The following is a 27,456-nucleotide window of genomic DNA, read 5'->3' as shown; positions in this document are numbered from 1 at the left end:
TGTGTGTGTGTGTGTGTGTGTGTGTATAAGAGTGGATGGGAATACCTGGTTTAAAAAGAGAGATATACATAACTGTACATATGTAAGTAGGAGAGATGGCCAGAGAGCGTTCTTGGATTACATGTTAATTGATAGGCACGCAAAAGAGAGACTTTTGGATGTTAATGTGCTGAGAGGTGCAACTGGAGGGATGTCTGATCATTATCTTGTGGAGGCGAAGGTGAAGATTTGTAGAGGTTTTCAGAAAAGAAGAGAGAATGTTGGGGTGAAAAGAGTGGTGAAAGTAAGTGAGCTTGGAAAGGAGACTTGTGTGAGGAAATACCAGGAGAGACTGAGTACAGAATGGAAAAAGGTGAGAACAAAGGATGTAAGGGGAGTTGGGGAGGAATGGGATGTATTTAGGGAAGCAGTGATAGCTTACGCAAAAAATGCTTGTGGCATGAGAAGCGTGGGAGGTGGGCTGATTAGAAAGTGTAGTGAGTGGTGGGATGAAGAAGTAAGATTATTAGTGAAAGAGAAGAGAGAGGCATTTGGATGATTTTTGCAGGGAAATAATGCAAATGACTGGGAGATGTATAAAAGAAAGAGGCAGAAGGTCAAGAGAAAAGTGCAAGAGGTGAAAAAGAGGGCAAATGAGAGTTGGGGTGAGAGAGTATCATTAAATATTAGGGAGAATAAAAAGATGTTTTGGAGTGAGGTAAATAAAGTGCATAAGACAAGGGAACAAATGGGAACTTCAGTGAAGGGGGCTAATGGGGAGGTGATAACAAGTAGTGGTGATGTGAGGAGATGGAGTGAGTATTTTGAAGGTTTGTTGAATGTGTTTGATGATAAGAGTGGCAGATATAGGGTGTTTTGGTTGAGGTGGTGTGCAAAGTGAGAGGGTTAGGGAAAATGATTTGGTAAACAGAGAAGAGGTAGTAAAAGCTTTGCGGAAGATGAAAGCCGGCAAGGCAGCAGGTTTGGATGGTATTACAGTGGAATTTAATAAAAAAGGGGGTGACTGTATTGTTGACTGGTTGGTAAGGTTACTTAAGGTATGTAAGACTCATGGTGAGGTGCCTGAGGATTGGTGGATTGATTGCATAGTGACATTGTACAAAGGCAAGGGAGGATAAAAGTGAGTACTAAATTACAGAGGTATAAGTTTGTTGAGTATCCTGGTAAATTATATGGGAGGGTATTGATTCAGAGGGTGAAAGCATGTACAGAGCATCAGATTAGGGAAGAGCAGTGTGGTTTCAGAAGTGGGAGAGGATGTGTGGATCAGGTGTATGCTTTGAAGAATGTATGTGAGAAATACTCAGAAAAGCAAATGGATTTGTATGTAGCATTTATGGATCTGGAGAAGGCATATGATACAGTTGATACAGATGCTCTGTGGAAAGTATTAAGAATATATGGTGTGGAAGGCAAGTGGTTAGGAAGAGAGGAAAGTGATTGGTTCTCAGGGAATGTTGGTTTGTGGCAGGGGTGTGTGATGACTCCATGGTTGTTTAATTTGTTTATGGATGGGACTGTTAGGGAGGTGAATGCAAGAGTTTTGGAAAGAGGGGCAAGTATGCAGTCTGTTGTGGATGAGAGAGCTTGGGAAGTGAGTTAGTTGTTGTTCGCTGATGATACAGGGCTGGTGGCTGATTCGTGCGAGAAACTGCAGAAGCTGGTGACTGAGTTTGGTAAAGTGTGTGAGAGAAGAAAGCTGAGAGTAAATGTGAGTAAGAGCAAGGTTATTAGGTACAGTAGGGTTGAGGGACAAGTCAATTGGGAGGTAAGTTTGAATGGAGAAAAACTGGAGGAAGTGAAGTATTTTAGATATCTGGGAGTGGGTTTGGCAGCAGATGGAACCATTGAAGCGAAAGTGAATCATAGGGTGGGGGATGGGGCAAAAGTTCTGGGAGTGTTGAGGAGTGTGTGGAAGTTGAGAACATTATCTCGGAAAGCAAAAATGGGTATGTTTGAAGGAATAGTGGTTCCAACAATGTTATATGGTTGTGAGGCGTGGGCTACAGATAGAGTTGTGCGGAGGAGGGTGGATGTGCTGGAAACAAGATGTTTGAGGACAATGTGTGGTGTGAGGTGGTTTGATCGATTAAGTAATAATAGGGTAAGAGAGATGTGTGGTAATAAAAAGAGTGTGGTTGAGAGAGCAGAAGAGGGTGTTTTGAAATGGTTTGGTCACATGGAGAGAATGAGTGAAGAAAGATTAACCAAGAGGATATATGTGTCAGAGGTGGAGGGAATGAGGAGAAGTGGGAGACCAAACTGGAGGTGGAAAGATGGAGTGAAAAAGATTTTGAGTGATAGGGGCCTGAACATGCAGGAGGGTGAAAGGCGTGCAAGGAATAGAGTGAATTGGAACGATGTGGTATATCAGGGTCGACGTGCTGTCAATGGATTGAACCAAGGCATGTGAAGCGTCTAGGGTAAACCTTGAAAAGTTCTGTGGGGCCTGGATGTGGAAAGGGATCTGTGCTTTCAGTGCATTATCACATGACAGCCAGAGACTGAGTGTGAACGAATGTGGCCTTTGTTGTCCTTTCCTAGCGCTACCTCACACACATGAGGGGGGAAGGGGTTGTTGCAGTGCGAGTTTCAAAAGAAAATTTGGAAGAGGAAGAGGAGAGTTTCAGACACCTGGGAGTGGACATGGCACTCAATGAAACCATGGAGGAAGAATTGAGTCAAAGGATGGAAGAGGGGGTGAAGGTTCTTGGAGGATTGAGGAACATGTGGAAAGAGGTCATTTTCTAGGAGGGCATAAATGGGTGTGTCTGAAGTCCCAACTATGCATGGATGCAAGACATGGGCTATGGATGACAATATACAGAGAAAGGTGATTGTTGGAAAAGAAATGTTTGAGGACAATATGTGATATGAGGAGGTTTGAAGAAGTAAGTAATAAAGGGTAAGAGAATGTAATAATAAGAGTTTGGTTGTAAGAACCGAAAAGGATGTGCTGAAGCGATTTGGACATAAGGAGTGAGGAGAGGTTGACAAACAGGATATGAGTGTCAAAAGTGGAGGGACAATGAGAATAGGGAGATCAAATCAGAGATGAAATGATGGAATGAAAAAGATTCTGAGTGGTTGGGGCCTGAACATCCTGGAGGGTGAAAGGCATGCACAGGATAGAGTGAAATGGAGTGATGTATACCAGGGGCAATATACTGTCATTGGACTGAACCAGGGAATTTAAAACAGCAAGGGAAAACCACAGAAAGGAATGTGGGGTCTTGTTGTGGATATATGGCTGTGGTTTTGAAGCATTAAACATAACAGCGAGAGAACAGATGTGAACAAATGAGGCCTTTTTCGTATGTTCCTAGTACTACCTCACTAACTCGGAAAAGGGTGAACAAGTATATAAAAGATTTTATATATATATATATATATATATATATATATATATATATATATATATATATATATATATGGCAGCGGATGGAACCATGGAAGTGGAAGTGAATCATAGGGTGGGGGAGTGGCCAAAGTTCTGGTAGCGTTGAAGAATGTGAGGAAGTCAAGAACATTACCTCGGAAAGCAAAAATGGGTATGTTTAAAGGAATAGAGGTTCCAACAATGTTATATGGTTGCAAGGCATGGGCTATAGATATAGTTGTGCACAGGGTGGATGTGCTGGAAATAAGATGTCTGAGGACAATATGTGGTGTGAGGTGGTTTGATCGAACAAGGAATAAAAGGGTAAGAGATATGTGTGGTAATAAAAAGAGTGTGGTTGAGAGAGCAGAAGAGGGTGTTTTGAAATGGTTTGGTCACATGGAGAGAATGAGTAAGGAAAGACTGACAAAGAGGATATATGTGTCAGAGGTGGAGGGAACGAGGAGAAGTGGGAGACCAAATTGGAGGTGGAAAGATGGAGTGAAAAAGATTTTGAGTGATCGGGGCCTGAACATGCAGGAGGGTGAAAGGCGTGCAAGGAATAGAGTGAATTGGAACGATGTGGTATACCAGGGTCGACATGCTGTCAATGGATTGAACCAGGGCGTGTGAAGCGTCTGAGGTAAACCATGGAAAGTTCTGTGGAGCCTGGATGTTGAAAGGGAGCTGTGGTTTTGGTGTATATATGTATATGTATATATGTGCATCTATGTATATGGGCATGAGAAAAAAGATCATGAGAGGCAAGTGTTTTGGAAGCAGCTGAATGAGTGTGTGAGTGGTTTTGATGCACGAGACCGGGTTATACTGATGGGTGATTTGAATGCAAAGGTGAGTAATGTGGCAGTTGAGGGAATAATTGGTATACATGGGGGGTTCAGTGTTGTAAATGGAAATGGTGAAGAACTTGTGGATTTATGAGCTGAAAAAGGACTGGTGATTGGGAATAACTGGTTTAAAAAGTGAGATATACATAAGTATACGTATGTAAGTAGGGGAGATGGCCAATGAGTGTTATTGGATTACGTGTTAATTGATAGGTATGCGAAAAAAAGACTTTTGGATGTTAATGTGCTGAGAGGTGCAACTGGAGGGATATCTGATCATTATCTTGTGGAGGCGAAGGTGAAGACTTGTAGAGGTTCTCAGAAAAGAAGAGAGAATGTTGGGGTGAAGAGAGTGGTGAGAGTAAGTGAGCTTAGGAAGGAGACTTGTGTGAGGAAGCACCAGGAGAGACGGAGTACAGAATAGAAAAAGGTGAGAACAAAGGACGTAAGGGGAGTGGGGGAGGAATGGGATGTATGTAGGGAAACAGTGATGGCTTGCACAAAAGATGCTTGTGGCATGAGAAGCGTCAGAGGTGGGCTGATTAGAAAGGGTAGTGAGTGGTGGGATGAAGAAGTAAGATTATTAATGAAAGAGAAGAGAGAGGCATTTGGATGATTTTTGCAGGGAAATAATGCAACTGAGTGGGAGATGTATAAAAGAAAGAGGCAGGAGGTCAAGAGAAAGGTGTAAGAGGTGAAAAAGAAGGCAAATTAGAGTTGGGGTGATAGAGTATCATTAAATTATAGGGAGAATAAAAAGATGGTTTGGAAGGAGGTAAATAAAGTACATAAGACAAGGGAACAAATGGGAACTTCAGTGAAGGAGGCTAATGGGGAAGTGATAACAAGTAGTGGCGATGTGAGAAGGAGATGGAGTGAGCATTTTGAAGGTTTGTTGAAGGTCTTCAATGATAGAGTGGCAGATATAGGGCGTTTTGGTCGAGGAGGTGTGCAAAGTGAGAGGGTTAGGGAAAATGATTTGGAAAACAGAGAAGAGGTAGTAAAAGCTTTGCAGAAGATGAAAGCAGCAAGGCAGCAGGTTTGGATGGTACTGCAGTGGAACTTATTAAAAAAGGGGGTGACTGCATTGTTGACTGGTTGGTAAGGTTATTTAATGTATGTATGATTCATGGTGAGGTGCCTGAGGATTGGCGAAATGCGTGCATAGTGCCATTGTACAAAGACAAAGGGGTCAAAGGTGAGAGCTCAAGTTACAGAGGTATAAGTTCGTTGAGTATTCCTGGGAAATTGTATGGGAGGGTATTGATTGAGAGGGTGATGGCATGTACAGAGCATCAGATTGGGGAGGAGCAGTGTGGTTTCAGAAGTGGTAGAGGATGGGTGGATCAGGTGCTTGCTTTGAAGAATGTATGTGAGAAATACTTAGAAAAGCAAAGGGATTTGTATGTAGCATTCATGGATCTAGAGAAGGCATATGATAGAGTTGATAAAGATGCTCTGTGGAAGGTATTAAGAATATATGGTGTGGGAGGCAAGTTGTTAGAAGCAGTGAAAAGTTTTCATCCAGGATGTAAGGCATGTGTATGTGTGGGAAGAGAGGAAAGTGATTGGTTCTCAGTGAATGTAGGTTTGCGGTAGGGGTGTGTGATGTCTCCATGGTTGTTTAATTTGTTTATGGATGGGGTTGTTAGGGAGGTGATGCAAGAGTTTTGGAAAGAGGGGCAAGTATGCAGTCTGTTGTGGATGAGAGAGCTTGGGAAGTGAGTCAGTTGTTGTTCGCTGATGATACAGTGCTGGTGGCTGATTCATGTGAGAAACTGCAGAAGTTGGTGACTGAGTTTGGTAAAGTGTGAGAAAGAAGAAAGTTGAGAGTAAATGTGAATAAGAGCAAGGTTATTAGGTACAGTAGGGTTGAGGGTCAAGTCAATTGGGAGGTAAGTTTGAATGGAGAAAAACTGGAGGAAGTGAAGTATTTTAGATATCTGGGAGTGGATTTGGCAGTGGATGGAACCATGGTAGCGGAAGAGAATCATAGGGTGGGGGAAGGGGCAAAAATTCTGGGAGCCTTGAAGAATGTGTGGAAGTCAAGAATATTATCTCGGAAAGCAAAAATGGGCATGTTTGAAGGAATAGTGGTTCCAACAATGTTCAATGGTTGCAAGGCGTGGGCTATGGATAGAGTTTTGCGCAGGAGAGTGGATGTACTGGAAATGAGATGTTTGAGGACAATATGTGGTGTGAGGTGGTTTGATCAAGTAAGTAATAATAGGGTAAGAGAGATAAAGTAAAACTATATATATATATATATATATATATATATAACTATATAACTATATATATAAAACTATATATATATATATATATATATATATATATATATATATATATATATATATATATATATATATATAAAACTATATATAAAGTAAAAATATATATATATATATATATATATATATATATATATATATATATATATATATATATATATATATATATATATATTTTGAGTGACCGGGGCCTGAGCATGCAGGGGGGTGGGGGGCGGTCGGGGAATGGAGTGAGTTGGATCGGTGTGGTGTACTGGGGTCGACGTGCTGTCGGTGGATTGAATCAGGGCATGTGAGGCGTCTGGGGTGGGCCATGGAAGGTTGTGTGGGGCCTGGATGTGGAGGGGGAGCTGTGGTTTCGGGCATTATTGCATGGCAGCTGGAGACTGAGTGTGAACGGGTGGGGCCTTTGTTGTCTTTTCCTAGCGCTGCCTCGCACACATGAGGGGGAGGGGGGATGTTATTCCATGTGTGGCGGGGTGGCGGTGGGAATGAATAAGGGCAGACTGTGAATTGTGTACATGTGTATATATGTATATGTCTGTGTGTGTATATATATATGTGTACATTGAGATGTATAGGTATGTATATTTGCGTGTGTGGACGTGTATGTATATACATGTGTATGTGGGTGGGTTGGGCCATTTCTTTCTTCTGTTTCCTTGTGCTACCTCGCAAACGCGGGAAACAGCGACAAAGCAGAATGAAGAAAATATAAAATATATGTATGTATATATATCTCGGAAAGCAAAAATGGGTATGTTCGAAGGAATAGTGGTTCCAACAATGTTGTATGGTTGCGAGGCGTGGGCTATGGATAGAGTTGTGCGCAGGAGGATGGATGTGCTGGAAATGAGATGTTTGAGGACAATGTGTGGTGTGAGGTGGTTTGATCGAGTGAGTAACGTGAGGGTAAGAGAGATGTGTGGAAATAAAAAGAGCGTGGTTGAGAGAGCAGAAGAGGGTGTTTTGAAGTGGTTTGGGCACATGGAGAGAATGAGTGAGGAAAGATTGACCAAGAGGATATATGTGTCGGAGGTGGAGGGAACGAGAAGAGGGAGACCAAATTGGAGGTGGAAAGATGGAGTGAAAAAGATTTTGTGTGATCGGGGCCTGAACATGCAGGAGGGTGAAAGGAGGGCAAGGAATAGAGTGAATTGGAGCGATGTGGTATCCGGGGTTGACATGCTGTCAGTGGATTGAATCAAGGCATGTGAAGCGTCTGGGGTAAACCATGGAAAGCTGTGTAGGTTTGTATATTTGCGTGTGTGGACGTATGTATATACATGTGTATGGGGGGGTTGGGCCATTTCTTTCGTCTGTTTCCTTGCGCTACCTCGCAAACGCGGGAGACAGCGACAAAAAAAAAAAAAAAAAAAAAAAAAAATATATATATATATATATATATATATATATATATATATATATATATATATATATATATATAATTTTTTTTTTTTGCTTTGTCGCTGTCTCCCGCGTTTGCGAGGTAGCGCAAGGAAACAGACGAAAGAAATGGCCCAACCCACCCCCATACACAATGTATATACATACACGTCCACACACGCAAATATACATACCTATACATCTCAATGTACACATATATATACACACACAGACACATACATATATACCCATGCACACAATTTACACTGTCTGCCTTTATTCATTCCCATCGCTACCTTGCCACATATGGAATACCATCCCCCTCCCCCTCATGTGTGTGAAGTAGCACTAGGAAAAGACAACAAAGGCCCCATTCGTTCACACTCAGTCTCTAGCTGTCACGCAATAATGCCCGAAACCACAGCTCCCTTTCTACATCAAGGCCACACACAACTTTCCATGGTTTACCCCAGACGCTTCACATGCCCTGATTCAATCCACTGACAGCACGTCAACCCCGGTATACCACATCGATCCAATTCACTCTATTCCTTGTCCTCCTTTCACCCTCCTGCATGTTCAGGCCCCGATCAGATAAAATCTTTTTCACTCCATCTTTCCACCTCCAATTTGGTCTCCCACTTCTCCTCGTTCCCTCCACCTCCAACACATATATCCTCTTGGTCAATCTTTCCTCACTCATTCTCTCCATGTGACCAAACCATTTCAAAACACCCTCTTCTGCTCTCTCAACCATGCTCTTTTTATTTCCGCACATCTCTCTTACCCTTACATTACTTACTCAATCAAACCACCTCACACCACACATTGTCTTCAAACATCTCATTTCCAGCACATCCACCCTCCTCCGCACAACTCTATCCATAGCCCACGCCTCGCAACCATACAACATTGTTGGAACCACTATTCCTTCAAACATACCCATTTTTGCTTTCCGAGATAATGTTCTCGACTTCCACACATTCTTCAAGGCTCCCAGGATTTTCGCCCCCTACCCTACCTTATGATTCACTTCCGCTTCCATGGTTCCATCCGCTGCCAGATCCACTCCCAGATATCTAAAACACTTTACTTCCTCCAGTTTTTCTCCATTCAAACTTACCTCCCAATTGACTTGACCCGTAACCCTACTGTACCTAATAACCTTGCTCTTATTCACATTTACTCTTAACTTTCTTCTTTCACACACTTTTCCAAACTCAGCCACCAGCTTCTGCAGTTTCTCACATGAATCAGCCACTAGCGCTGTATCATCAGCAAACAACAACTGACTCACTTCCCAAGCTCTCTCATCCACAACAGACTTCATACTTGCCCCTCTTTCCAAAACTCTTGCATTCACCTCCCTAACAACCCCATCCATAAACAAACTAAACAACCATGGAGACATCACACACCCCTACCGCAAACCTACATTCACTGAGAACCAATCACTTTCCTCTCTTCCTACACGTACACATGCCTTACATCCTCGATAAAAACTTTTCACTGCTTCTAACAACTTGCCTCCCACACCATATATTCTTAATACCTTCCACACAGCATCTCTATCAACTCTATCATATGCCTTCTCCAGATCCATAAATGCTACATACAGATCCATTTGCTTTTCAAAGTATTTCTCACATACATTCTTCAAAGCAAACACCTGATCCACACATCCTCTACCACTTCTGAAACCACACTGCTCTTCCCCAATCTGATGCTCTGTACATGCCTTCACCCCCTCAATCAATACCCTCCCATATAATTTACCAGGAATACTCAACAAACTTATACCTCTGTAATTTGAGCACTCACTCTTATCCCCTTATATTCCTGGGGATAGGGGAGAAAGAATACTTCCCTGCATGTTGTAGAAGGCGACTAAAAGGGAAGGGAGCAGGGGGCCGGAAATCCTCCCCTCTCATTTTTTTTTTTTCCAAAAGAAGGAACAGAGAAGGGGGCCAGGTGAGGATATTCCCTCAAAGGCCCATGCTCTGTTCTTAACGCTACCTCGCTAATGCGGGAAATGACGAATGGTATGAAATATATATATATTTATATACATATATATCAGTGCATGTATACAAAACAAACTTGGACTTGAGAAGATGATGCCACCAAGAGATTCCATGCCCAAGCTCAAATAGTGAGAAATGTTTGGCGTAACTTATACAGTAACCCCAGAAAAGTGGCTGAGAAATGAGAGATGACAAGGGTTCATGCCGTTATCATGAGTAATGCTCTTTACCTGTCGCACATGTGAAATGGGAATAGATAATCTTCTCAGGGTCAGGATTTAATTCTACAAACATCCGTAGGATGAACTCCCGAGCTGCAATTGCATCCTTCCTTGGGCCTGAAAGAAATTTACCTGGCTACAACTACCATAAGCATAATTCTGTAATCCTATACATAGAGAGAAATAACTCATATAGATGTTCTAAAAAATGACAGGCTAGTCAACAAATATTAAAAGTGATGTTGTTATCCCAGCTAAACCTGGAAACAAAATATCATTATAGTACTAATAATCATAATCAATATAACTAACTACTACTATAGCTATTAATAATATTCATAACAATACTTACAACAACAATTACAATAATAATAACAACAATAATAACAATTATAATTACTGCTTAAATCTATGCATTTTGTACTTCATATATTAATAGATAATATCACCAGCAATAATAATTACAGCTTAAAAGTAAGCAATTTCTACTTCATGTACAAAGGACATCCGAGAAACAAAAATAAGTTTATCTAAGAACCCTCTTTAACTCTTTATAATATACGAAATAAATGTGAGACTGCTGGTGATCCTATGGAAAGTACTTGAAATTCATGGGAAAGAAACAAGGATTCAGTTAAGATAAAGGTGTGTAGACTTGGCATTTGTGCACAAGCAATCCAAGTACCTACCTAAGAGTATGTACGTAAAGATTTTGTTAAAAGGCAGGGCTAGTGCACTGCACTCAATACAGATCTTGCTTGATATATAATCCTTCCTCTCTCTACACCCATATTCATTACATAATTATCAATCATGGGGTCACCTGCATCCGAATTGAACCATAAATCAAAGGAACAAAAACCTATGCACATGGGTCTCATATCAACGTTTTACACAATCAATGATTTTTTGTTAATGCTGTATCCTGAATTACACCAAAAAATGAATCAACAAGGGCTACAATACTCAACACAGTCCTAGCTGGAAAAATTCTGTTCCTGGAGGTGATCACCTAATTTCCACTCAAAAATGTGTGAATATTCAGAAATGCAAATGACTGGGAGATGTATAAAAGAAAGCAGCAGGTCACAAGAAAGGTGCAAGAGGTGAAAAAGAGGACAAATGAGAGTTGGGGTGAGAAAGTATCATAAAACTTTATGGGGAATAAAAAGATGCTTTCGAAGAAGGTAAATAATGTGTGTAAGACGAGAACAAATGAGAACATCGGTGAAGGGGGCAAATGGGGAGGTAACAATAAGTAGTGATGAGGTGAGGAGGAGATGGAGTGAGTATTTTGAAGGTCTACTGAATGTGTTTGATGACAGAGTGGCAGATATGGGGTGATTTGGTCAGGGTGGTGTGCAAAGTGAGAGGGTCAGGGAGAATGGTCTGGCAAACAGAGAGAGGTAGTGAAAGCTTTGCAGAAGATGAAAGTTGGCAAGGCTGCAGGTTTGGATGGTACTGCAGTGAAATCTATTGAAAGATGGAGGTGACTGTGTTGTTGATTGGTTGGTAAGGATATTCAATGTACGTATGGATCATGGTGAAGTGCCTGAGGATTGGCGGAATGCATGCATAGTGTGATTGTACAAGCAAAGGGGATAAAGGTGAGTGTTCAAATTATAGAGGCATAAGTTTGTTGAGTATTCCCGGGATATTAGTGGGAGGGTATTGATTAAGAAGGTAAAGACATTTACAAAGCATCAGAATGGGGAAGAGCAGCGTGTTTGAGAAGTGGTAGAGGATATGTGGATCAGGTGTTTGCTTTGAGGACTGTATGTGAGAAATACATAGAAAAACAAAAGGATTTGTATGTAGCATTTATGGATCTGGAGAAGGCATAAGATAGGGGTGATACAGATGCTTTGTGGAAGGTTTTAAGAGTATATGGTGTGGGAGAAAAGTTTTTACCAAGGATGTAAGGCATGTGTATGAGTAGGAAGAGACGAAAGTGATTGGTTCCCAGTGAATGTCAGCTTGCGGCAGGGATGCATGATGTCTCCATGGTCGTTTAATTTGTTTATGGATGGGGTGGTTAGGCAGGTGAATGCAAGAGTTTTGGAGATAGGGGCAAGTCTGAAGTCGGTTTGGATGAGAGGGCTTAGGAAGTAAGTCAGTTGTTGTTTGCTGTGCCTGATGATACAGCACTGGTGGCTGATTCGGGCGAGAAACTACAGAAGCTGGTGACTGAGTTTGGTAAAGTGTGTGAAAGAAGAAAGTTGAGAGTAAATGTGAATAAAAGCAAGGTTATTATTAGGTTCAGTTGGGTTGAGGGACAAGTCAGTTGGAAGGTAAGTTTGAATGGACAAAAACTGGAGGAAGTGAAGTGTTTCAGATATCTTGGAGGGGATTTGGCAGCAGATGGAACCATGGAAGCGTAGGTGAGTCACACGGTGGGGGAGAGGGCGAAGTTTCTGGGAGAGCTGAAGAATGTGTGGAAGGCGAGAATATTATATCTGAGAGCAAAAATGGGTATGTTTGAAGGAATAGTGGCTCCAACAATGTTATATGGCTGCAAGGCATGGACTATAAATAAGGTTCTGTGGAGGAGGTTGGATGTGTTGGAAATGAGATGTCTGAGGACAATATGTGGTGCGAGGTGGTTTGATTGAGTAAGTAATGAAAGGGTAAGAGAGATGTGTGATAACAAATAAGTGTGTGGTTCAGAGAGCAGAAGAGGGTGTGTTGAAATGGCGCAGACACATGGAGAGAATGAGTGAGGAAAGACAACACATGGAGAGAATGAGTGAGGAAAGACAGACAAAGAGGATATATGTGCCAGAGGTGGAGGGAAGGAGGAAAAGTGGACCCCAAATTAAAAGTGGAAGGTTAGAGTGAAAAAGATTTTGAGTGACTGGGGCCTGAACATACAGGAGGGTGAAAGGAGTGCAAGGGATAGAGTGAATTGGAACAATGTGGTATACCAGGGTCAACATGCTGTCAATGGATTGAACCAGAGCATGTGAAGCATCTTGGGTAAACCATGGAAAGTTTTGTGGGGCCTGGATGAGGAAAGGGAGCTGTGGTTTCGGTGCATTACACATGACTGCTTCAGACTGAGTGTGAACAAATGTGGCCTTTGTTGTCTTTTCCTAGCGCTACCTCACACGCATGGGGTGGCAACGTGAATGGATAAAGGGAGGAAGCATGAATATGTGCATGTGTATATATGTTTATGTCTGTGTATGTATAAGTATGTATACATTAAAATGTTTAGGCATGTATGTATGTTTGCATTCAAATCACCCCATACTATAACCCAGTCTTATGCATCAAAGCTTCTTACACACTCACTCAGCTGCTCCCAAAACACTTGCCTCTCATGATTTTTCTTCTCGTGACCAGGTGCATAGGCACCAATAATCACCCATCTCTCTCCATCTACTTTCAGTTTTACCCATTTCATTCTAGAGTTTACTTTCTTACACTCAATCACATACTCCCACAACATCTTTTCTTTTCTTTCATACTATTCGCCATTTCCCGTGTTAGCGAGGTAGCGTTAAGAACAGAGGACTGGGCCTTTGAGGAAATATCTTCACCTGGCCCCCTTTTCTGTTCCTTATTTTGGAAAATTAAAAAAAAAAAAAAAAGAGGGAGGGGAGGATTTCCAGCCACCCCACTCCCTTCCGTTTTAGTCGCCTTCTGCAACACACAGGGAATACATGGGAAATATTCTTTCTCCCCTATCTCCAGGGGATAAACCATGGAAAGTTCTGTGGGGCCTGGATGTGGAAAGGGAGCTATGGTTTCGGGCATTATTGCATGACAGCTGGAGACTGAGTGTGAGCAAATGGGGACTTTGTTGTCTTTCCTGGCGCTGCCTCGCGCACATGAGGGGGCAGGGGGACGTTATTCGTGTGTGGTGGGGTGACGATGGGGGTGAGTAGGGGCAGACGGTGTGAATTGTGTGCATCTGTGTATATGTGTGTGTCTGTGTGTGTATACATGTGTGTACTTTGGGATGTGTGGGTGTGTATGTTTGCGTGTGTGGTTCTATCTGCTACCAAATCCACTCCCAAATATCCAAAACACCTCACTTCCTCCAGTTTCTCTCCATTCAAACCCACCTCCCAATCTGCCTGTCCCTCAACCCCCATGAACCCAACAACCCCACCCCAATTCACACCCACTCCAAGCTCTCCTCTTTCACACACTTTACCAAACTCAGTCACCAACTTCTGCAGTTTCTCACATGAATCAGCCACCAGCGCTGTATCAGCAGCTAACAACAACCGACCCACCTCCCAAGCACCCCCCATTGACATCAGACCGCACACCTGCCACTCTCTCTAAAACCCATGCATTCATCTCCCCAACAACCCCATGCAAAAACAAATTAAACAACCATGGAGAAAATCACACAACCCTGCTGTAAACCAACATTCACCAGGAACCAATCATTTCCCTCTCTTCCTACTTGTACACATGCCTTACATCCACTACAAAAACTTTTCACTGCTTCTAGCAACTTACCTCCCACACCATATACTCTTAATACCTTCCACAGAGCATCTCTATCAACTCTATCATATGCCTTCTCCAGATCCATGAATGCTACATACAAATCCATTTGTTTTTCTAAAGTATTTCTCACTTACATTCTTCAAAGCAAACACCTGATCCACACATCCTCTACCACCTACCACTCTGCACACCATCTTCAAACACATTCAACAAACCCCCCAAAATATCCACTCCATCCCCCACCTCACTTCATCACCCCAGTTGCCCCATTCACCGATGGTCCCATTTGTTCTCCGTCTCACGCACTCTATCTACCTCCATCCAAAACATCTTTTCATTCTCCCCAAAATTAACTGATACACACCCATCCCAACTCTCACCCCCCTTCACCTCCTGCACATCCCGTACCTTTCTCCTATACAACTCTCAGTCATTAGCATTTGTGTGTGTGTGTGTATATATATATATATATATATATATATATATATATATATATATATATATATATATATATATATGGAAGTAAGGGGAGTGGGGGAGGAATGGGATGTATATAGGGAATCAGTGATGGATTGCGCAAAAGATGCTTGTGGCATGAGAAGAGTGGGAGGTGGGTTGATTAGAAAGGGTAGTGAATGGTGGGATGAAGAAGTAAGATTATTAGTGAAAGAGAAGAGAGAGGCATTTGGACGATTTTTGCAGGGAAAAAATGCAATTGAGTGGGAGATGTATAAAAGAAAGAGACAGGAGGTCAAGAGAAAGGTGCAAGAGATGAAAAAGAGGGCAAATGAGAGTTGGGGTGAGAGAGTATCATTAAATTTTAGGGAGAACAAAAAGATGTTCTCGAAGGAGGTAAATAAAGTGCGTAAGACAAGGGAGCAAATGGGAACTTCAGTGAAGGGCGCAAATGGGGAGGTGATAACAAGTAGTGGTGATGTGAGAAGGAGATGGAGTGAGTATTTTGAAGGTTTGTTGAATGTGTTTGATGATAGAGTGGCAGATATAGGGTGTTTTGGTCGAGGTGGTGTGCAAAGTGAGAGGGTTAGGGTAAATGATTTGGTAAACATAGAGGAGGTAGTAAAAGCTTTGCGGATGATGAAAGCCGGCAAGGCAGCAGGTTTGGATGGTATTGCAGTGGAATTTATTAAAAAAGGGGGTGACTGTATTACTGACTGGTTGGTAAAGTTATCTAATGTATGTATGACTCATGGTGAGGTGCCTGAGGATTGGCGGAATGTGCGCATAGTGCCATTGTACAAAGGCAAAGGGGATAAGAGTGAGTGCTCAAATTACAGAGGTATAAGTATGTTGAGTATTCCTGGTAAATTATATGGGAGGGTATTGATTGAGAGGGTGAAGGCATGTACAGAGCATCAGATTGGGGAAGAGCAGTGTGGTTTCAGAAGTGGAAGAGGATATGTGGATCAGGTGTTTGCTTTGAAGAATGTATGTGAGAAATACTTAGAAAAGCAAATAGAATTGTATGTAGCATTTATGGATCTGGAGAGGGCATATGATACAGTTGATAGAGATGCTCTGTGGAAGGTATCAAGAATATATGGTGTGGAAGGCAAGTTGTTAGAAGCAGTGAAAAGTTTTTATCGAGGATGTAAGGCATGTGTACGTGTAGGAAGAGAGGAAAGTGATTGGTTCTCAGTGAATGTAGGTTTGCGGCAGGGGTGTGTGATGTCTCCATGGTTGTTTAATTTGTTTATGGATGGGGTTGTTAGGGAGGTGAATGCAAGAGTTTTGGAAAGAGAGGTAAGTATGAAGTCTGTTGGGGATGAGAGAGCTTGGGAAGTGAGTCAGTTGTTGTTCGCTGATGATACAGCGCTGGTGGCTGATTCATGTGAGAAACTACAGAAGCTGGTGACTGAGTTTGGTAAAGTGTGTGAAAGAAGAAAGTTAAGAGTAAATGTGAATAAGAGCAAGGTTATTAGGTACAGTAGGGTTGAGGGTCAAGTCAATTGGGAGGTAAGTTTGAATGGAGCAAAACTGGAGGAAGTAAAGTGTTTTAGATACCTAGGAGTGGATATGGCAGTGGATGGAACCATGGAAGCGGAAGTGGATCATAGGGTGGGGGAGGGGGCGAAAATACTGGGAGCCTTGAAGAATGTGTGGAAGTCGAGAACATTATCTCGGAAAGCAAAAATGAGTATGTTTGAAGGAATAGTGGTTCCAACAATGTTGTATGGTTGCGAGGCGTGGGCTATGGATAGAGTAGTGCGCAGGAGGATGGATGTGCTGGAAATGAGATGTTTGAGGACAGTGTGTGGTGTGAGGTGGTTTGATCGAGTAAGTAAGGTAAGGGTAAGAGAGATGTTTGGAAATAAAGAGAGCGTGGTTGAGAGAGCAGAAGAGGGTGTTTTGAAATGGTTTGGTCACATGGAGAGAATGAGTGAGGAAAGATTGACCAAGAGGATATATGTGTCGGAGGTGGAGGGAACGAGAAGTGGGAGACCAAATTGGAGGTGGAAAGATGGAGTGAAAAAGATTTTGTGTGATCGGGGCCTGAACATGCAGGAGGGTGAAAGGAGGGCAAGGAATAGAGTGAATTGGATCGACGTGGTATACCGGGGTTGATGTGCTGTCAGTGGATTGAATCAGGGCATTTGAAGCGTCTGGGGTAAACCATGGAAAGCTGTGTAGGTATGTATATTTGCGTGTGTGGACGTATGTATATACATGTGTATGGGGGTGGGTTGGGCCATTTCTTTCGTCTGTTTCCTTGCGCTACCTCGCAAACGCAGGAGACAGCGACAAAAAAAAAAAAAAAAAATATATATATATATATATATATATATATATATATATATATATATATATATATATATATATATATATATTTTTTTTTTTTTTTCTTTATTATATTTCAAAGGGGAAGTAAATGTTTATAGTTGTGTTACTGGAGTGATAGTTTTCATACATGGTGTTTTGACAAGAAAATAGTGAAATTGGAGAAAAATGTAGCTTAGACATTGAAGCTTATTGATACAGTGGTTAAATTGATGAGAACGTGTATTTGCGTGTGTGGACGTATGTATATACATGTGTTTGGGGGTTGGTTGGGCCATTTCTTTCGTCTGTTTCCTTGCGCTACCTCGCAAACGCGGGAGACAGTGACAAAGAAGAAAAAAAAAAATATATATATATATATATATATATATATATATATATATATATATATATATATATATATATATATATATATATATCCCCATACACATGAATATACATACACGTCCACACATGCAAATATACATACCCATTCATCTCAATGTACACATATATATACACGAACACACACATACATATATACACATGCACACTGTCTGCGTTTATTCATTCCCATCGCCACCTCGCCACACGTGGAATAACATCCCCCTCCCCCTTCATGTGTGTGAGGTAACTCTAGGAAAAGACAACAAAGGCCCCATTCGTTCAACTCAGTCTCTAGCTGTCTTGCAATATACCCGAAACCACAGCTCCCTTTCCACACCCAGGCCCCACACAACATTCCATGGTTTACCCCAGACGCTTCACATGCCCTGATTCAATCCATTGACAGCACGTCGACCCCGGTATACCACATTGATCCAATTCACTCTATTCCTTGCCCGCCTTTCACCCTCCTGCATGTTCAGGCCCCGATCATATAAAATCTTTTTCACTTCAATTTGGTCTCCCACTTCTCATTCCCTCCACCTCCGACACATATATCCTCTAAGTCAATCTTTCCTCACTCATTCTCTCCATGTGACCAAACCATTTCAAAACACCCTCTTCTGCTCTCTCAACCATGCTCTTTCTATTTCCACACATCTCTCTTGCCCTTACATTACTTACTCCATCAAACCACCTCACACCACATATTGTCCTCAAACATCTCATTTCCAGCACATCCACCCTCCTGCACACAACTCTATCCATAGCCCACGCCTCGCAACCATACAACATTGTTGGAACCACTATTCCTTCAAACATATACATTTTTACTTTCCGTGATAATGTTCTCGACTTCCACACATTCTTCAAGGCTCCCAGGATTTTCGCCCCCTTCCCCACCCTATGATTCACTTCCGCTTCCATGGTTCCATCCACTGCCAGATCAACTCCCAGATATCTAAAACACTTTACTTCCTCCAGTTTTTCTCCATTCAAACTTACCTCCCAATTGACTTGACCCTCAACCCTACTATACCTAATAACCTTGCTCTTATTCACATTTACTCAAGTAGTGGTGATGTGAGAAGATGGAGTGAGTATTTTGAAGGTTTGTTGAATGTGTTTGATGATAGAGTGGCAGACATAGGGTGTTTTGGTCGAGATGGTGTGCAAAGTGAGAGGGTTAGGGAAAATGATTTGGTAAACAGAGAAGGAAACAGACGAAAGAAATGGCCCAACCCACCCCCATACACATGTATATACATACATCCACACACGCAAATATACATACCTACACAGCTTTCCATGTTTTACCCCAGACGCTTCACATGCCTTGATTCAATCCACTGACAGCACGTCAACCCAGGTATACCACATCGCTCCAATTCACTCTATTCCTTGCCCTCCTTTCACCCTCCTGCATGTTCAGGCCCTGATCACACAAAATCTTTTTCACTCCATCTTTCCACCTCCAATTTGGTCTCCCTCTTCTCCTCGTTCCCTCCACCTCCGACACATATATTCTCTTGGTCAATCTTTCCTCACTCATTCTCTCCATGTGCCCGAACCATTTCAAAACACCCTCTTCTGCTCTCTCAACCACGCTCTTTTTATTTCCACACATCTCTCTTACCCTTACGTTACTCGATCAAACCACCTCACACCACACATTGTCCTCAAACATCTCATTTCCAGCACATCCATCCTCCTGCGTAGAACTCTATCCATAGTCCACGCCTCGCAACCATACAACATTGTTGGAACCACTATTCCTTCAAACATACCCATTTTTGCTCTCCGAGATAATGTTCTCGACTTCCACACATTCTTCAAGGCTCCCAGAATTTTCGCCCCCTCCCCCACCCTATGATCCACTTCCGCTTCCATGGTTCCATCCGCTGCCAGATCCACTCCCAGATATCTAAAACACTTCACTTCCTCCAGTTTTTCTCCATTCAAACTCACCTCCCAATTGACTTGACCCTCAACCCTACTGTACCTAATGACCTTGCTCTTATTCACATTTACTCTTAACTTTCTTCTTTCACACACTTTACCAAACTCAGTCACCAGCTTCTGTAGTTTCTCACATGAATCAGCCACCAGCGCTGTATCATCAGCGAACAACAACTGACTCACTTCCCAAGCTCTCTCATCCCCAACAGACTTCATACTTGCCCCTCTTTCCAAAACTCTTGCATTCACCTCCCTAACAACCCCATCCATAAACAAATCAAACAACCATGGAGACATCACACACCCCTGCCGCAAACCTACATTCACTGAGAATCAATCACTTTTATATATATATATATATATATATATATATATATATATATAACTTTCCTTTCTTTTAAACTATTCGCCATTTCCCGCGTTAGCGAGGTAGCGTTATGAACAGAGGACTGGGCCTTTTTTGGAATATCCTCACCTGGCCCCCTCTGTTCCTTCTTTTAGAAAATTAAAAAAAAAAAAACGAGAGGGGAGGATTTCCAGCCCCCGCTCCCTCCCCTTTTAGTTGCCTTCTACGACATGCAGGGAATACATGGGATGTATTGTTAACCCCCTATCCAAAGGGATATATATATATCTATCTATCTATATATATTTTTTTTTTTTTTTTCATACTTTGTCGCTGTCTCCCGCGTTTGCGAGGTAGCGCAAGGAAACAGACGAAAGAAATGGCCCAACCCCCCCCCATACACATGTACATACGTCCACACACGCAAATATACATACCTACACAGCCTTCCATGGTTTACCCCAGACGCTTCACATGCCTTGATTCAATCCACTGACAGCACGTCAACCCCTGTATACCACATCGCTCCAATTCACTCTATTCCTTGCCCTCCTTTCACCCTCCTGCATGTTCAGGCCCCGATCACACAAAATCTTTTTCACTCCATCTTTCCACCTCCAATTTGGTCTCCCTCTTCTCCTCGTTCCCTCCACCTCCGACACATATATCCTCTTGGTCAATCTTTCCTCACTCATTCTCTCCATGTGCCCAAACCATTTCAAAACACCCTCTTCTGCTCTCTCAACCACGCTCTTTTTATTTCCACACATCTCTCTTACCCTTACGTTACTTACTCGATCAAACCACCTCACACCACACATTGTCCTCAAACATCTCATTTCCAGCACATCCATCCTCCTGCGCACATCTCTATCCATAGCCCACGCCTCGCAACCATACAACATTGTTGGAACCACTATTCCTTCAAACATACCCATTTTTGCTTTCCGAGATAATGTTCTCGACTTCCACACATTTTTCAAGGCTCCCAAAATTTTCGCCCCCTCCCCCACCCTATGATCCACTTCCGCTTCCATGGTTCCATCCGCTGACAGATCCACTCCCAGATATCTAAAACACTTCACTTCCTCCAGTTTTTCTCCATTCAAACTCACCTCCCAACTGACTTGACCCTCACCCCTACTGTACCTAATAACCTTGCTCTTATTCACATTTACTCTTAACTTTCTTCTTCCACACACTTTACCAAACTCAGTCACCAGCTTCTGCAGTTTCTCACATGAATCAGCCACCAGCGCTGTATCATCAGCGAACAACAACTGACTCACTTCCCAAGCTCTCTCATCCCCAACAGACTTCATACTTGCCCCTCTTTCCAGGACTCTTGCATTTACCTCCCTAACAACCCCATCCATAAACAAATTAAACAACCATGGAGACATCACACACCCCTGCCGCAAACCTACATTCACTGAGAACCAATCACTTTCCTCTCTTCCTACACGTACACATGCCTTACATCCTCGATAAAAACATTTCACTGCTTCTAACAACTTGCCTCCCACACCATATATTCTTAATACCTTCCACAGAGCATCTCTATCAACTCTATCATATGCCTTCTCCAGATCCATAAATGCTACATACAAATCCATTTGCTTTTCTAAGTATTTCTCACATACATTCTTCAAAGCAAACACCTGATCCACACATCCTCTACCACTTCTGAAACCGCACTGCTCTTCCCCAATCTGATGCTCTGTACATGCCTTCACCCTCTCAATCAATACCCTCCCATATAATTTACCAGGAATACTCAACAAACTTATACCTCTGTAATTTGAGCACTCACTCTTATCCCCTTTGCCTTTGTACAATGGCACTATGCACGCATTCCGCCAATCCTCAGGCACCTCACCATGAGTCATACATACATTAAATAACCTTACCAACCAGTCAACAAAACAGTCACCCCCCTTTTTAATAAATTCCACTGCAATACCATCCAAACCTGCTGCCTTGCCGGCTTTCATCTTCCGCAAAGCTTTTACTACCTCTTCTCTGTTTACCAAATCATTTTCCCTAACCCTCTCACTTTGCACACCACCTCGACCAAAACACCCTATATCTGCCACTCTGTCATCAGACACATTCAACAAACCTTCAAAATACTCATTCCATCTCCTTCTCACATCACCGCTACTTGTTATCACCTCCCCATTTACGCCCTTCACTGAAGTTCCCATTTGCTCCCTTGTCTTACGCACCCTATTTACCTCGATCAAACCACCTCACACCACACATTGTCCTCAAACATCTCATTTCCAGCACATCCATCCTCCTGCGCACAACTCTATCCATAGCCCACGCCTCGCAACCATACAACATTGTTGGAACCACTATTCCTTCAAACATACCCATTTTTGCTTTCAGAGATAATGTTCTCGACTTCCACACATTCTTCAAGGCCCCCAGAATTTTCGCCCCCTCCCCCACCCTATGATCCACTTCCGCTTCCATGGTTCCATCCGCTGCCAGATCCACTCCCAGATATCTAAAACACTTCACTTCCTCCAGTTTTTCTCCATTCAAACTCACCTCCCAATTGACTTGACCCTCAACCCTACTGTACCTAATAACCTTGCTCTTATTCACATTTACTCTTAACTTTCTTCTTCCACACACTTTACCAAACTCAGTCACCAGCTTCTGCAGTTTCACATATGAATCAGCCACCAGCGCTGTGTCATCAGCGAACAACAACTGACTCACTTCCCAAGCTCTCTCATCCCCAACAGACTTCATACTTGCCCCTCTTTCCAAAACTCTTGCATTTGCCTCCCTAACAACCCCATCCATAAACAAATTAAACAACCATGGAGACATCACACACCCCTGCCGCAAACCTACATATATATATATATATATATATATATATATATATATATATGTTCTGGAAGGAGGTAAATAAAGTGCGTAAGACAAGGGAGCAAATGGGAACTTCAGTGAAGGGCGCAAATGGGGAGGTGATAACAAGTAGTGGTGACGTGAGAAGGAGATGGAGTGAGTATTTTGAAGGTTTGTTGAATGTGTTTGATGATAGAGTGGCAGATATAGGGTGTTTTGGTCGAGGTGGTGTGCAAAGTGAGAGGGTTAGGGAAAATGATTTGGTAAACAGAGAAGAGGTAGTAAAAGCTTTGCGGAAGATGATAGCCGGCAAGGCAGCAGGTTTGGATGGTATTGAAGTGGAATTTATTAAAAAGGGGGTGACTGTATTGTTGACTGGTTTGTAAGGTTATTTAATGTATGTATGACTCATGGTGAGGTGCCTGAGGATTGGCGGAATGCGTGCATAGTGCCATTGTACAAAGGCAAAGGGGATAAGAGTGAGTGCTCAAATTACAGAGGTATAAGTTTGTTGAGTATTCCTGGTAAATTATATGGGAGGGTATTGATTGAGAGGGTGAAGGCATGTACAGAGCATCAGATTGGGGAAGAGCAGGGTGGTTTCAGAAGTGGTAGAGGATGTGCGGATCACGTGTTTGCTTTGAAGAATGTATGTGAGAAATACTTAGAAAAGCAAATGGATTTGTATGTAGCATTTATGGATCTGGAGAAGGCATATGATAGAGTTGATAGAGATGCTCTGTGGAAGGTATCAAGAATATATGGTGTGGGAGGCAAGTTGTTAGAAGCAGTGAAAAGTTTTTATCGAGGATGTAAGGCATGTGTACGTGTAGGAAGAGAGGAAAGTGATTGGTTCTCAGTGAATGTAGGTTTGCGGCAGGGGTGTGTGATGTCTCCATGGTTGTTTAATTTGTTTATGGATGGGGTTGTTAGGGAGGTGAATGCAAGAGTTTTGGAAAGAGGGGCAAGTATGAAGTCTGTTGGGGATGAGAGAGCTTGGGAAGTGAGTCAGTTGTTGTTCGCTGATGATACAGCGCTGGTGGCTGATTCATGTGAGAAACTGCAGAAGCTGGTGACTGAGTTTGGTAAAGTGTGTGGAAGAAGAAAGTTAAGAGTAAATGTGAATAAGAGCAAGGTTATTAGGTACAGTAGGGTTGAGGGTCAAGTCAATTGGGAATTGGGAGGTGAGTTTGAATGGAGAAAAACTGGAGGAAGTGAAGTGTTTTAGATATCTGGGAGTGGATCTGTCAGCGGATGGAACCATGGAAGTGGAAGTGGATCATAGGGTGGGGGAGGGGGCGAAAATTCTGGGAGCCTTGAACAATGTGTGGAAGTCGAGAACATTATCTCGGAAAGCAAAAATGGGTATGTTTGAAGGAATAGTGGTTCCAACAATGTTGTATGGTTGCGAGGCGTGCGCTATGGATAGAGTTGTGCGCAGGAGGATGGATGTGCTGGAAATGAGATGTTTGAGGACAATGTGTGGTGTGAGGTGGTTTGATCGAGTAAGTAACGTAAGGGTAAGAGAGATGTGTGGAAATAAAAAAAGCGTGGTTGAGAGAGCAGAAGACGGTGTTTTGAAATGGTTCGGGCACATGGAGAGAATGAGTGAGGAAAGATTGACCAAGAGAATATATGTGTTGGAGGTGGAGGGAACGAGGAGAAGAGGGAGACCAAATTGGAGGTGGAAAGATGGAGTGAAAAAGATTTTGTGCGATCGGGGCCTGAACATGCAGGAGGGTGAAAGGAGGGCAAGGAATAGAGTGAATTGGAGTGATGTGGTATACCGGGGTTGACGTGCTGTCAGTAGATTGAATCAAGGCATGTGAAGCGTCTGGGGTAAACCATGGAAAGCTGTGTAGGTATGTATATTTGCGTGTGTGGACGTATGTATATACATGTGTATGGGGATGGGTTGGGCCATTTCTTTCGTCTGTTTCCTTGCGCTACCTCGCAAACGCGGGAGACAGCGACAAATCAAAAAAAAAAATATATATTTTCCTAGCACTACCTCACACACATGAGGGGGAAGGATGTTGTTATTCCATGTGTGGCGGGGTGGCGATGGGAATGAATAAAGGCAGACAGTATGAATTATGTACATGGGTATATATGTATATGTCTGTGTGTGTATATATATGTATACGTTGAGATGTATAGGTATGTATATGTTGGTGTGTGTGGACGTGTATGTATATACATGTGTATGTGGGTGGGTTGGGCCATTCTTTCGTCTGTTTCCTTGCACTACCTCGCTAGCGCGGGAGACGGCGACGGAGCAAAGTGAATAAGTAGATAAATATATATAGGGGAGAAAGAATACTTCCCACGTATTCCCTGCATGTCGTAGAAGGCGACTAAAAGGGAAGGGAGCGGGGGGCTGGAAATCCTCCCCTCTCATTTTTTTTTAAATTTTCCAAAAGAAGGAACAGAGAACGGGGCCATATGAGGATATTCCCTCAAAGGCCCAGTCCTCTGTTCTTAACGCTACCTCGCTAATGCGGGAAATGGCGAATAGTATGAAAAAAAAAAAAAAAAAAATATATATATATATATATATATATCCCTGGGGATAGGGGAGAAAGAATACTTCCCACACATTCCTCATATGTCATAGTAGGCGACTAAAGGGGACAGGAGTGGGGGGGCTGCAAACCCTCCCCTCCTTGTATTTTAACTTTCTAAAAGGGGAAACAGAAGAAGGAGTCACACGGGGAGTGCTCATCCTCCTCAAAGGCTCCGATCGGGGTGTCTAAGTGTGTGTGGATGTAACCAAGATGAGAAAGGAGAGATGAGTAGTATGTTTGAGGAAAGGAACCTGGATGTTTTGGCTCCGAGTGAAACGAACCTCAAGGGTAAAGGGAAAGAGTGGTTTGAGAATGTCTTAAGAGTAAAGTCAGGGGTTAGTGAGAGGACAAGAGCAAGGGAAGGAGTAGCACTACCCCTGAAACAGGAGTGGTGGGAGTATGTGATAGAGTGTAAGAAAGTAAACTCTAGATTGATATGGGTAACACTGAAAGTGGATGGACACATATGGGTGATTATTGGTGCATATGCACCTCTGCATGAGAAGAAAGATCATGAGAGGCAAGTGTTTTGGGAGCAGCTGAGTGAGTGTGTTAGTAGTTTTGATGTACGAGACTGGGTTAAAGTGATGGGTGATTTAAATGCAAAGGTGAGTAATGTGGCATTGAGGGAATAATTAGTGTACATGGGGTGTTCTGTGTTATAAATGGAAATGGAAGAGCTTGTAGATTTATGTGCTGAAAAAGGACTGGTGATTGGGAATACCTGGTTTAAAAAGAGAGATATACATAAGTACGTACGTAAGTATGAGAGATGGCCAATGAGCGTTATTAGATTACGTGTCAATTGATAGGTGTGCGAGAGAGACTTTTGGATGTTAATGTGTTGAGAGGTGCAACTGGACGGATGTCTAATCATTATCTTGTGGAGGCGAAGGTGAAGATTTGTAGAGGCTTTCAGAAAAGAGGAGAGAGTGTTGGGGTGAAAAGAGTGATGAGAGTAAGTGAGCTTGGGAAGGAGACCTGTGTGAGGAAGTACTAGGAGAGACTGAGTACAGAATGGAAAAAGGTGAGAACAAAGGACATAAGGTGAGTGGGGGAGGAATGGGATGTATTTAGGGCAGCAGTGATGGCTTGTGCAAAAGATGCTTGTGGCATGAGAAGCATGGGAGGTAGGCAGATTAGAAAGGGTAGTGAGAGGTGAGATGAAGAAGTAAGAGTATTAGTGAAAGAAAAGAGAGAGGCAAGAGGTCAAGAGAAAGGTGCAAGAGGTGAAAAAGAGGGCAAAAGAGAATTGAGGAGAGAGTATCATTAAATTTTAGGGAGAATAAAAAGATGTTTTGGAAGGAGGTAAATAAAGTGCATAAGACAAGGAAACAAATGAAAACTTCAGTGAACGGTAATGGGGAGGTGATAACAAATAGTGGTGATGTGAGAAGGAGATGGAGTGAGTATTTTGAAGGTTTGTTGAATGTGTTTGAGTGGTAGATATAGGGTGTTTTGGTCAAAGTGGTGTGCAAAGTGAGAGGGTTAGGGAGAATGATTTGGTAAACAGAGAAGAGGTAGTAAAAACTTTGCAGAAGATAAAAGCCGGCAAGGCAACAGGTTTGGATGGTATTGCAGTGGAATTCTTTAAAAAAGGGGGTGACTGTACTGCTGACTGGTTGGTAAGGTTACTTAATGTTTGTATAACTCATGGTGAGGTGCCTGAGGATTGGCGGAATCCTTGCATAGTGCCATTGTACAAAGGCAAAGGGGATAAAAGTGAGAGGTCAAATTACAGAAATATAAGTTTGATGAGTATTCCTGGGAAATTATATGGGTGGGTATTGATTGACAGGGTAAAGGCATGTACAGAGAGCATTAGATTGGGGAAGAGCAGTGTGGTTTCAGAAGTGGTAGAGGATGTGTAGATCAGGTGTTTGCTTTGAAGAATGTATGTGATAAATACTTAGAAAAGCCAATGGATTTGTATGTAGT

The 27,456-nt window shown here is 42.5% G+C and overlaps 1 protein-coding gene across 10 annotated transcripts in view; it reads right to left on the bottom strand.

Moving 5' to 3' along the window:
• Galphaq (G protein alpha q subunit) overlaps nt 1–27,456 on the bottom strand; it is a 404,729-nt gene that overhangs the window by 67,631 nt on the left and 309,642 nt on the right. For 3 of the 10 annotated variants that reach the window (XM_071673781.1, XM_071673788.1, XM_071673789.1), the window contains one exon: nt 10,159–10,266. The exons of the other annotated variants lie outside the window; for them this stretch is intronic. In XM_071673781.1, the coding sequence (XP_071529882.1) occupies nt 10,159–10,266 (108 nt within the window). The remainder of the gene's footprint in view (nt 1–10,158; nt 10,267–27,456) is intronic. 10 annotated transcript variants of the gene reach the window in all.

This window comes from Panulirus ornatus, chromosome 19 (genome assembly GCF_036320965.1).
Source record: "Panulirus ornatus isolate Po-2019 chromosome 19, ASM3632096v1, whole genome shotgun sequence".
Taxonomy (NCBI): domain Eukaryota; kingdom Metazoa; phylum Arthropoda; class Malacostraca; order Decapoda; family Palinuridae; genus Panulirus; species Panulirus ornatus.
This window is presented reverse-complemented; position numbering and strand designations above follow the sequence as displayed.